The sequence below is a fragment of the Sander lucioperca genome, chromosome 4 (assembly GCF_008315115.2).
Source record: "Sander lucioperca isolate FBNREF2018 chromosome 4, SLUC_FBN_1.2, whole genome shotgun sequence".
NCBI classification, from domain to species: domain Eukaryota; kingdom Metazoa; phylum Chordata; class Actinopteri; order Perciformes; family Percidae; genus Sander; species Sander lucioperca.
In genome coordinates this window covers 19,568,558-19,580,564 of record NC_050176.1, presented here as the reverse complement: position 1 = coordinate 19,580,564, position 12,007 = coordinate 19,568,558, and the positions used below count along the sequence as shown (strand labels likewise).

At 41.1% G+C, this 12,007-nt stretch overlaps 2 protein-coding genes across 3 annotated transcripts in view; both read right to left on the bottom strand.

Moving 5' to 3' along the window:
- Window positions 1-12,007, bottom strand: part of LOC116057228 (protein kinase C beta type-like) — a 58,179-nt gene that overhangs the window by 5,146 nt on the left and 41,026 nt on the right. Inside the window, exon 17 of one of the 2 annotated variants that reach the window (XM_031309622.2) lies at window positions 7,063-8,739. The exons of the other annotated variant lie outside the window; for it this stretch is intronic. Within the exon in view, the coding sequence (XP_031165482.1) occupies window positions 8,587-8,739 (153 nt within the window). The 3' untranslated portion in view covers window positions 7,063-8,586. Of the gene's footprint in view, window positions 1-7,062; window positions 8,740-12,007 lie in introns of those variants that run through there. 2 annotated transcript variants of the gene reach the window in all.
- LOC116057229 (voltage-dependent calcium channel gamma-3 subunit) lies at window positions 273-5,574 on the bottom strand. Its single transcript, XM_031309623.2, has 4 exons — window positions 5,345-5,574; window positions 1,806-1,889; window positions 1,572-1,712; window positions 273-1,482 (listed from the first exon to the last, which is right to left on the bottom strand). The coding sequence occupies exons 1-4, from the start codon at window positions 5,553-5,555 to the stop codon at window positions 920-922; spliced, it is 999 nt and encodes a 332-aa protein (XP_031165483.1). The 5' UTR covers window positions 5,556-5,574; the 3' UTR covers window positions 273-919.

The window sequence follows — 12,007 nt, the reverse complement described above, 5'->3', positions numbered from 1 at the left end:
TCTTTGCTTGGACATTTGCTTCTGTACCCACTTATGCAAGGGCAGATATTTGAATGTTCACACACAGACACCCAAGATGTGCCCTGTACAGCACAAAAGCGCCAACACAAAACCTTGAACCGCAATTATTTCTCTCCAAAGGACATTTTGTGTTGATTTATAAGCTTTACTTGATGTAAACAGAGACTCAGTGAACCGTAAGGGCAGAACGTTTTGTCACACTTATGCTCAGTACTCACTCAAACACACAAACAGACACAGCAAGAGACAGATGGAGAGAGATCTAATGCATTTAATGGGGTTTCGATGTTGAGCTTAGGTCCACAAGAAGGAGGACAGGAACAGGACATAGTTACAGTATGTCATTCCCAGATGTATGTTTATGTGTGTCTTGTATTTCTATGTTATAGTTTCTTATTTTCATGAACAGCTCCTCCTTTCTGTCTTTCTCTGCATGACTGTAACTGTCTCATACACACATTCCTATTATTATACACACTCATCTGCACACACACTACAGATATACTGTGGATATAGCTACTGTAATGGCATAGCGGAATGGCATACAAAGAGCACAACATAGGTATTTTTCAGGCAAAAATCCACCTTCTCCGATTCCAGCCTCTCATACATAAGGTTTAACTTAATTTCTTTGTTTTGTATCATTGTAAATTGAATATCTGTGGGTTTTGGACTGTTGGTCAGACAAAACAAGCAATTTGGAGGCGTCACGCTGGGCTCTGGGAAATTGTCATTGTGATTTATTTCACTATTTTCTGACTGATTAGTTGATGCAGGTCTATTCCGGTCTCTGAAGTCTTTCCTCTTTCTTTACCAAGAGTTTGAGAGGACTTCCTTTCATTTAATGTTCTCCTCTCACAGAAGTTCCTCTTATGTTTAATCTCTGTACATCCTCCTCTCAGACAGGCGTGGTCCTTCTGTTGGCAGCACAGTTTCCAGGCAGCATCTCTGTGTTGGTGTGCACAGCTTCAGTAGTTAAATCATCCACAGCCATCTCCATCTTACTGTCTTTGAAAGGTGAGGTTAAGGTGTAGAGCATGAACTCTGAGCCCACTGTCACTGGTGTTGGCAAACTTTCCATGGCTTTGGATTCAGCTGAGAGCGACGGCTCTCTGTCTCGCACCAAGGATGCTCGAAAGGAGTGTGAGATCGAGTCCCCTGCACTGTTGCCCCTGTAACTGTATCGGCGTGAGCGGTTCTGGTAGCTACGGTTCCGGTAGTAAGATGAGCTGCGAGAGATGGGCGGCTTAATGAGGGACGGCCGGCCTTTAGTGCGCAGCTGTCGGTGTTTTTCTATGAACACATGAACTGCAAGGACGCCCACCATCTCAGCGAGCACAAAGGACAGAGCTCCAAAATAAAAAGACCAGCCATAGGAGTAGCTCTTCTTATGGTCGCTCTGGCTGGGGTCCCCTGAGTTTGCGGATATGTACACGATGATGCCAATAATGTTACTGAGACCTGGAAGAGTTTAGAGAGACGGAGAGGGTCAGATGCATGATAAATACTGTAAATACTTGCATGCACATTAGGTTTGTGTGTGTCCTGACCTGCAGAGACAAAGAGTATACCCGCACTGAGGATGACGTTGTAACGTGACTTGTAGAACTCGCTGGCAGCTACACACACACCTCCGAGAAATAATAATCCCACACTGAGGATGGGGAAGAGGCTGGAGGCTCGTACTGCTCCTGAGGAGAGGAGAGTAGAATGGGCTATTTATAACATTTGAATACCTGAGAGTTCGGTGTTAGATCTCACAGTTGTGCACATTTGTTACTCACGTAGTAAATACTCTGCAGCATCCTGCTCATAGTCTGCATCCTCAGCAAAATGATCAATGTCTTTGCAAACACCCCGAAATGTCCCTGCAGGAAAGACAAAGAATTACAGTACATCCATTTGAAAACTGCTTTGGCTCTGTGTCATTTTGCTCTGTATTATTTTATAACTTGACATACAAACTGTAGCCTATAATATATATAGAAGTCACAGTGTCTTTAGTCTGGATCAACGGAAGTACATTTCCAGGATAATTGCCAGATGTCCCTCGCCTTCCGCTCTGTGTGTAGCCGTTTGCTTCAGGAAACAACAACAAACTTCGAGCTAGCAAGCTACATGGTGTAAATGGCAAGTTTTGAAGAAAATTTGGATCGTGCAACAAAGCAGGCCTGCTTGGTTCTTTTATAACTGTTACACACCAACCAGACAGCCGACCGTCGGCAGAAAAGGCAGTCGGACTGATCAGTCGGGTCCCCAGGTCCAAAAAAATGCCTCAAAACACACTGAGGCGACACCGACTTGAGCGTACGCTCTGCGCGTGCGCAAAATGTAATGCGTCTCCATAGCAGCAGTTTCCCAGAAAATGAAAACCGGCAGCTGATAGGATGAACGCGTCATGTGGGGTTTTTTTCTCCGGAAATTCACAGCCAGACTGTCATGGCGGCTTGTTCAGAATACGATCTCAGATTAAACTAAAATAGTTCAGCGAAACATGTTTCTGAAAACATTTTATGCGAGAAATAGCCCGTGCAGTTGCTGTCAGCTTTTGTCAGATTTTGAGAGGCTCATCAGCTCGCCATTTCCGGGTTAGTCCTGATTGCCCTGTCTCCGACTGAGCATGTCAGGTCGGCCAAAATGAAGGCCGACAGCTCCTCTGACGGACGATGGCACGGAACACACCGAACAGACTCGAGTCACCGACCTCGCCAGACTGTCTGAAGGCCGATAATCGGGTTGGTGTGTCAGGGTCCTTAGGGAATGATTGTAAAGATTTACAAGGAATATGTTTACGGCATTTACTGTCTAACTTTTATGTTTGGGAATGATTTGAGAGGATTCCTGGGGGCGAAGTTCACACGGCGATACACTGGTAAGAGCGTTTTTTGGAATTTTAAAATATTGAAAAAACTGCTGCACATGTTTTCTGCTCTCAGTACCCTCTGGCCCAGAAGTGCCTTTCCACATTTGCACACACAGGGATATATTGATAAATGTGCCCCTATGCGCTGCACTGATTGACCAGTATTGATGATGTGACTCGGTCGCCGTGGTTACCAAAACAAAACTCATTCAGTAAGCTACAACTCTGCCGCGGTGAACAGGTCAGAGATGAAAGCTACTGAGAGAGCATTTATTCAAATCATTGTCAGGAGACAAAGAGAGATGAGGTAACGTGTTGTTTTGCATCATTTTTCTCACTCTTAACAAGAATAGATATTTTCTGACCACTTGTATAATGCAGCATATTTGTCTGCCAGCTTAGCACCAATAGTCTTCATTCAAAGTGTTACTTTGGAGCCAGGACAGTTTTTGTAGCTTGACATGAAAATAACCTTGACTCTGGAAGATACTATCCCATTATTATTGTCTGTAGTGCTGAGTTTGATGAGTGCACACAACCATACGCCAACCTTGTCTGTCCTTGTGCATTTTTATTTTGTATTACGTCTTTGTTATGCCTGTCATGTCAATATTTATTGTTGCTGTCACGTGTAACCCTGAAGAAATCAACATTGCCGCCTCATCCTATAATTATTTATTGTGCATATATACAGAGAGCCTTTAGCTTCCCGTCTGTCTGTCTGATTCTGGCCTTTTTTGATGCGTGCGCACACACACACACACACACACACGCACACACAGGATGGTTGAAGCATCGATGACCTCTGCATGCATTGTTACCTTTCCATTAAACCATTTTGGAGCTTAGAGATAGAGGGGCAGCGGCAGAGGGAGAGAGAGAAAGAGAGAGAGTGAGAGAGAGAAAGAGAGCTGAGCATTTCCATTTCATTCAGAAAATTAGCAAAGCAAACAGAGGATATAGGTTAAGAGGACGAGGGGCGCTATTAAAGAGCAATGAATAATTTAAAATGTCATTTCCATCCATCACATATGCCAGACCTAGACAACTCTTCTCCTCTCCTCTCCCTCCTCAAGATGCGAACATTATTCTATATCAAACCATAAATCTTACCATGCTCAACTAAACAGTTTTTCATTGGGCATGAAGAGGTAAAAACAAAGACGTAGCCACAAATCTATTTTTATATTATAGCTTTTGGCTCAAAAGGCTGCTAAAGGCTAGTTAATGTCTGTTTAGCTCAAACATTGAGGAACTAGCTCTCCCTCACTATTAGTGCTTTTTAAAACCCACCTTTATGTACATTTTTGCAACTAGCCTAATGTTTTTTTAATTTTTTTTTTATTGTTTTGTCTTCATTTAGTTTTCATTCTCATGTTTGACCATCAGCCCCAAATGATATTATTCTGTGGTAGTCGTGACACACTTTGTAACTCTAGTTTTCAAAGCTAGTAAGGAACTACATTTCACTTACTTACTTATTACACATTTAATGCAAGTTTCTTGTGAACTTTGTTTCGTCTCTTTTTTCATCATTTATCTGGTCTTTTGTTTGTAAAAAAAGTTCTTTATCACCACCCTTTGTGTGCTAAAAGTGGTGTAATAATACATTTCCTTAAGTACAATTGTGTTGCACTTGTACTTTACTTGAGTATTTCTCTTTCATACTTCTACTGCACTACGGTTCAAAGGAAAATATGGCACCTTTTATTTGATAACTATCATTAGGCTACTGGTTACTTTACTGATTTACATGCAATGGATTAAACAACTCAACAGTATATAAAATAGTTCAAATTACTGTAAAATGCTATGCACACATCAAATAATAATAACCGAATGATATACTTTATAATACTATAACACTCCTAGGGGTCATTTGTCTGCATGTAGTTGCAAGTAGTTTTACTGCTAGTAGCCTACATTTTGCCAATAATACTTACACACTTGTTGTAATGGAGTATTCTTACATTATGGTATTTACACCTTTTACTTACGTTAAGGATCTGAAAACGTCCTCCACAACTGGGTGTTATAAATAACGTTTAACAATATTATTATTTATAGTCAATTCTGCAAAATCCTAAATTTGGCTGTGATGACAGAAATACAGGGTTCTCCCATGATGCATAATAACAATTACAAGCTGTTATAATATCACTATAATGTAGGCTATATTTTCTAGCTATATTCATATTCATGTTCAATATGTTTGTTTATGTATGCACCAGCCACCAAGGCAAATTCCTAGTGTTACTTATTTGGCAATAAAACCGGCCTTTTCTGATTTCTGATTTTCTGATTCTGATTTTCTGATTCTGATCAGTATGATCATTGATATTGATTCTGAAATAGCATTCATCACCCAGTATAGAGACACGGTGTACGTTCTCTCTCCTGTGGAAACCTGTAAACCCATGCAGTTGTGACAGTACAGGCCAGACAGGAGTCATGTCCTACCCTCGGTGCAGCAGGTCCTCCACAGACCAGAGTGGGTCAGGACCTCCTCGTTCTTGCGGACGGTCTCGTTGTCGTTCAGGTTCTTGGAGCGGCACATCCCGCGGGAGTACAGCCAGTAGTCCGTGCCCACTGCGATGGTCATGAGGCTGAAGGCGCAGAAAGCCCCCGCTGTGGTCAGCAGCATCTGCATACCACGGTTACACAGCCTCATGTCGGCCCAGGCTCTTCCGCTTCCTCCGCACCGAGGAGTACCCCAGTGGACGAAGGCCAGCGGGGTTTAGAAACTGTTAGAAACTTTCCCCCCTGTGCCTTAATTTTGTGTGGATCCAGTCGGCTGAAGGAAACTCTGATTCTGTGCACATCTTCTGCAACCGGATACTCTGTATTCTAGTTGGATTAGTGCAGGTTTCAGGACGGGTCATAGCCTACATGCATCAGGCTTGGTTCACTGAGTTGGGATGTTTCCATGTCAGTGCAGGAGAGCAGTCAGTAGGCTGGTAGTAGTACAACTGATAAATCAGAGAGGAAAAACAGACCGAGGGGCGAAAAGTGGAAAAAGCCACAAATCCTTGGTGAAACAAAAAGTTGGTCAGAGAAAACAGCAGCAGCAGCTCCAGTGGACGCAATATAGTTTGTTGTAGCTTAACTCTGCATGGCACCAACTGCAGGGTAATCCATACCCAGTGTGTGTGTGTGTGTGTGTCACTAAGCATAATGGATCAGTCTGGGTCAGTAGTCTAAACCAGTTCAGTTCAGCACCATGGACAGCAGCACAGTGGTCAGAGCACGTTATTGTCTTCATTTATAGACATGTTTATAACATCAGAAATTACGATTAATTTGGTTATCATGCTATCCATTATCATAAAAAGCCACATACATTTCTGCATTATAATGCACTAATCACCTAGAATTTCCTTGATAGAAACCTGATACTGTGTTTTACTGTATTATTTTTGATTAATAATCACTACTACGTCTTTTTAGGAGAATTCGGCCTATCTCTGAATAAAAACTAGGCCTAAAATATGTTTTAACCCGAAAGTACACTTTTTCCCCCCATACTTTATTCAGTTTCAGTTTTAGTTAAAATGACCTATTTTCATATTCCACACTGTGCTCATGTATCTATATTTCCAATACCGTAAATTGTATTGTTTTTTTTATTATTAGTTGTTGTTGGTAAAAAAAAAATTGAGGGTTACTACAAATATTTAATGATTAAAACCAGCAGCTATTTCCCAAATATGAAGTGAAAGCAACACTTAATGTTGATTAGATATTTCTGACTTAACTGAACTGTGTCAGATTGTCAAGCAAAAATGCCAAACATTCGTTATGCTTCTGCTTAGGTTGCTGCTTTCCCCGATTTTATATAATTGTAAACTGATTAAGTATAGTTTTGATCTGTTTATTCGAGAACAAAAAGACATTTGAAAACTTGACCATAAGATATGGGCAATCAATTTCACTATATTCTGACATTTTACAGACTCAACAATTAATCAAAACCTTATTAAATACAATAATGATGTAATGAAAACATGAGTTGCAGCCAAGTTTGTCTTTTTTTTGTGTGTCAAACACAGGTCACTTTAAGCCTTGAAAGTTATTTGTTAGAAGCAGTCTGCCAATCTCTTTGATGATCTGACAGGGATTAGATTTGTTTTTTACCCAGTATATATAATGTACAACAGAGTAAAACACAAGAGCCACAGTTACTGAAATGGTATTATGATAATTCACTTTAATGTAGGTATCATACTGTAAGTGTCTCTCACACGCGGGTAAAGGTGGCGCATGCAACACATGTACACTGTCCTGTTACACAATTTCTTCAGGTTGCTTTATAAAAGTTGCCCTCTTCTCCTGATCTTCTTCTTCTCCTGCCTTTTGCATAGTAAACACTTTGTTCTCCCCTCTTTATCCCCCTCTCCCTCTTGTCCTAGTTATCTCATTTCCCAGTTCGTTTCCTCCTTAAATTGTAACGAGGTGAATGTGAGTTGGGGACAGGTGAGGAGAAGGAGGAGAAAGGGGAGATGTAAAAATGGGAAAACAAAGTAAAAAGTGACAGCTGAGTGTTGGCAGGGATAAAGACCAGGGAGAGAAAGTGAGATGGGGCTGTGAAGTAGTATAGAAGTGTATTATAACATGAAAACCACTTCTAGCTCTAGATCCCATTCTTATTAACACATACATTGAAACACAAGTCATACAGAATTATTACATCTACTTTATATATTCATTTCACAGAATCTCATTATATTCTTGTCAAGGACAGCAAAACGGTGTTTGCTTCATGCTTTTTAAAGCAAACTTTTTAGCATATTTCGACATTATTAGAGAAGGCGTACACAGCATTCGGAGTGGAAACTCAAATTTGAGCATGGGTATTTCAAAACTGAGTCGCATCGATAAACTCAAGACATCAGGTTTTCCCTCTTCCACAATGTGAAATGCAAATCTTAAGGGAACTACTGTACCAACAAATATGGCATGCATAGAGGAGCTGCACCACAAAGACTTTATAGGCCTACACAGCACTTAGTACCCACCTTGTACACAGTGCCAGAGAGAAAAGAGAAAGAGAGAGATTAAGCAAGAGAAAAAGACAGAGACATTTTTAAATATCCGCATTTTGGGGGGGAATTACGCTTCTTTTTTTTTGCATCAAGTTTGGAAGACGAGACGTGCTTAAGACTAAGTTCAGAACTAACTTAGACATGAGGTTATAAATCAGGACTTTTAAAACCATTCCTTCCCTGCAAACGGCAGCCTGCCTGCAGAGACACGTGTGTGTGTGTGTGTGTGTTTATACATATGACATATTGATCATGGAATGTTTATGACGCAACTTTTACAGGCCGAAGAGAAGAAAATCAAGTACACAAACACACACTGTTGTTGATCGATAAGAGCACATACACAGTTTCACATTCACTGTGACTCTTTGCATTGACCTGGTCCCCACGAGGTCCTGTGAATACCACACATGCCCTGGAGTTTTCTGGAAACTGGCCTGTTTGACTATGTGGCCTGTTTTGTTTTGGTCAAACTCAGTCCCAGTGTGATCACCCAGCAGCTAAAGCCAGTGTGTGGTGGTTTATCCTATTTGTGGGTTGAGATGTGTGTAAATGAGAGGTTGTGGCTCTAGATGCTGGATGAGTCCTCGATGGATGTAACTGGGCGGAACGGGTTGGAGTAAAGTCTTGTTCAGGCTGCGTCTAACCAACAGGAACTCCTCAGACTTCTATTATAAATTCAGGGTTGGTGTAGGAGAAGCCTTGAAACTCATTCTGGTCCAGATTCATAATGAAGAGCTTGTCTGTGGGCGTCAACTCCACCGCCATCTTGGTGAACTCCTTGTCGAAGTTGCCGACGTCACGGCGAGATTTCTGCAACAGAGAGAGAGAAAAGGGGAGAGAGAGAGAGAGAGAGAGAAAGAGAGAGGTTAGAAAAATAAAGTTGAAAACAAGAAAAAAGAACAACTTGCCCATAGAAGCACAAAGATGGAGGGTAGAAAGAGGCAAGGGAGGTTAATTGTTTCAGCACACGGAAAGACAATAACCTGCAGAGTTGGGACAAAGTCTTTGTCATTGAAGTCACAAGTTTATGAATCGCAGACTCAAGTCAAAGTCCTATGTGTTTAGAGTACTAAACAAATCATTATGTGCCCTTTTACCAGATTTAATACCATTTTTAATCTATAAACCGTTAGAATAGTACATGTACAAACATCATTAATTTGAATGCCTTTTAAAATGTGCATTCACTACTTTCAATGAAAGCTTTCCAATATTAAAAAGCAAAATGATCAGATATATATTTGGCATGTTATCCTATTTTGACTCCAGCATTCAGGCCGTGGACAGGACTTTTGAAATACGGAGGTCAATGGACCAAAGTCCTCCCATGCAATCCACCCTTCACCAAAAAAAGCTCATAAAATGTTAATTATATTTTACATTAGATAAAAAATGTAAATGGGTTAGGGTAGGATTAAAAATTGTGAACCTGTCTTTTAAAGCTGGGGTAGGCATTTTTCTAGAAAAGGCCAAACAAATTAGTCTGGCTATGACCAGACCAAGCTCAATCTTTTAAGACTGAACATTAGTCTGGGGAGTCTGCTCTGTGTTTTCTACTGCACAAGAGGCGTGATCAACGGGCATAGTTCAAATGACTCTGTACGCAATTGGATAGTCCTTCAACCAATCAGACCAACGATCCGGGTGACGTACTTTCATCAACGGGTTGCTGCACTTCGGTGGCCGCCATGTTGAATGTAAACAAAAAGCTGCTTGCCGTCGCTTCTCTATCGTCATCGCGTTAAACCCGCCAATAGTGCGCCAGGTGGATAAGCTAGTTTGTGATTGGTCCCCGCAGATTTGTAACGGAAGCAGGATAGAAAAATGTACAAGTTTCCAGCCTGAGCTGCAGGGCAAAATCAAATCGCCGGTAGATCGGGCTGGGTTTACCCAGTCTACGAACAAATGCCAGAATTAAAAAAATATATAGTCCTCCCCCCCCCCCGCTCTGTCCTAACCCCCTCTCACCAGACAGGCTCGGGCACATGCACAAGCTCCATACAATAACACGTATGCGTACTCGTCATTTATTGCAATCATCCCGATCATGATTTAGATCCTTGTGCCGTAATATAGCGGCAATCATGTTTTCTTTGCAAACTGGTTGGCCTGTCAAGCCCTTTAAGATGACATACTGAGATTTAAGCTCATGTTTATATGTAAATAAAATGTGTCAATAATTTCAGAGATGGAGAGAAAATGTTGCTAATAGTTTAGCCTTCTGCTAACCGTAGCCGTGAGCTTTAGCTAGAGTCTTTAGTCTTTTTAATAAGCCCGTCTTCCTTTCTTTTGGATTGCTTTGCAGTGCAGGCACTTGTTTCCAATGCTGGAATAGCAACTTTTTCTCCAGGATTTTCCGCCATTGAATCAGGGTTCCACCATATGACGGGATGTGTAAGTGCATCTGCATTTGTAGAACAGCCAATAAGAACGCCCTCTCTCTGAAATGACCCGTTATTGGCCAAAGTTTCCCGTCATGGGCTAGATTTTTTGTAAAGCCTAAAAACAGAGCATAGTGGTAGTGCAAAAGTCTAGTTTTCTCTCAGACCACTTGAATTACAATATGCTGAAAGGTTATTGTGGAATTTTGTGATGCAAAGTGACGCAAGAAACTGCCTTCCCCAGCTTTAAATCTGAGTGAAGTCATGAGTCATTGGTGTTAAATTCTGAGTGTATTTTGCTATTGTTGAGTCTAAGTGCAGTCTAATCCACACCTCTGATCATCTGTAAAATGGTGGCACCACAAGGAGTCTAGACTCAGCAGAACACACACTACAAAAGTCGACAAAAACACAAACACCCTGCCGACGAAACCCAGAGACACAAAGTCAAAAGATGAATAAAGACCCACCGAAACATTTCAACAGCACAAATGCAGAAAGATCTAAGACAAACTTCCAAAGCCAGAGAGAGGAAACGTTTTAGTACAGACAAGGATCGATAAAACAGACCAGCTGCAGACCAAACCACAACCGGAAAGGATTTCACACAGGAAAGTGAAGCAGTGAGCCCCAGGCAAGACACAATACACACACACACACACACACACACAACATGCACACACACGACATGCACACACACACACACACACACACAAAATTGTGGTTCCTACCTCCTCCTTTTGTCTCATCTCACAGGGTTTCCAGCTGAAATGAGGAGAGTTTGAAACTTTCCCACCTCTATCACCGGTCCACGAACTCATCACTAAGTCAGCTCATTTTTGTGTATGAGGCAGGTGTGATGCTGCATATTTTATCTTTGCAATGTGGGTTTGTTTTGTGGACATTTTATGTTACCCTCTAATGCAGCTTTTATAAATAGTATATGACAATTAGTTGATATATAGTTATATATCAGGTATAGTTGAACACATTATAATTAGAGTGCGGATCGGGGCGGATTTTTCTGTCCGAGCCCGGCCCACGTCCGACAGAGCAGTAACCGAACCTGGCCCGAGCCCGACAGGCATTAAGATATTTATGTCCAAGCCTTACCCGAGCCTGACACAGTTAAAATCTTGTTTTTTTCTCATACTAATGACACATACGTTTGTTTGTGTGGAAAGCCCGCTTTTATTAAGCAACTGTAGGAAGGCATTCGGAAATGTCAACAGATGAGCACACAGGGTAACAAGTGCACATTAACACAGGCGCGCACCTACATAATAAGCTTTTTTTAATTTAATATGTTCAATGTCTTATCGTGCTGATGTGACTGAGCCTGACCCGAACATTTCTAAATATCTGTCCGAACCCGGCTCGGTTCGGGTATCCATCCTCTAATTATAATGTAGTAATCTCGACTAATGAAAGATTGACACTATAACATGGTTGAAATATTATAAAATATAGATTCATGTTTTACATATATTTAAAATATGAAGTCTTTGTTGTGTGAACATGTATACATGTTTTAATAATTTATAAATAATTCTTCTTACTCCATGGCAACTGAGCAAACACCATCCATTGATGAAGGCCATGAGATGCAACTGAATACTCCAGGAGAAATTTTGTAAGTGGACCTTGAATTTTGAACAAAACTTTGAAAACATTTATAGTTGGTTTCAAGGCTAAAT

Coding starts and splice junctions, on each gene's coding strand:
- LOC116057229 (XM_031309623.2), bottom strand. CDS start 5,555: ATGAGGCTGTGTAACCGTGGTATGCAGATGCTGCTGACCACAGCGGGG. Junction 1,890..5,344: donor GAGGACCTGCTGCACCGAGG/GTAGGACATGAC, acceptor TCTTTCCTGCAG/GGACATTTCGGGGTGTTTGC. Junction 1,713..1,805: donor TGCTGCAGAGTATTTACTAC/GTGAGTAACAAA, acceptor TCCTCTCCTCAG/GAGCAGTACGAGCCTCCAGC.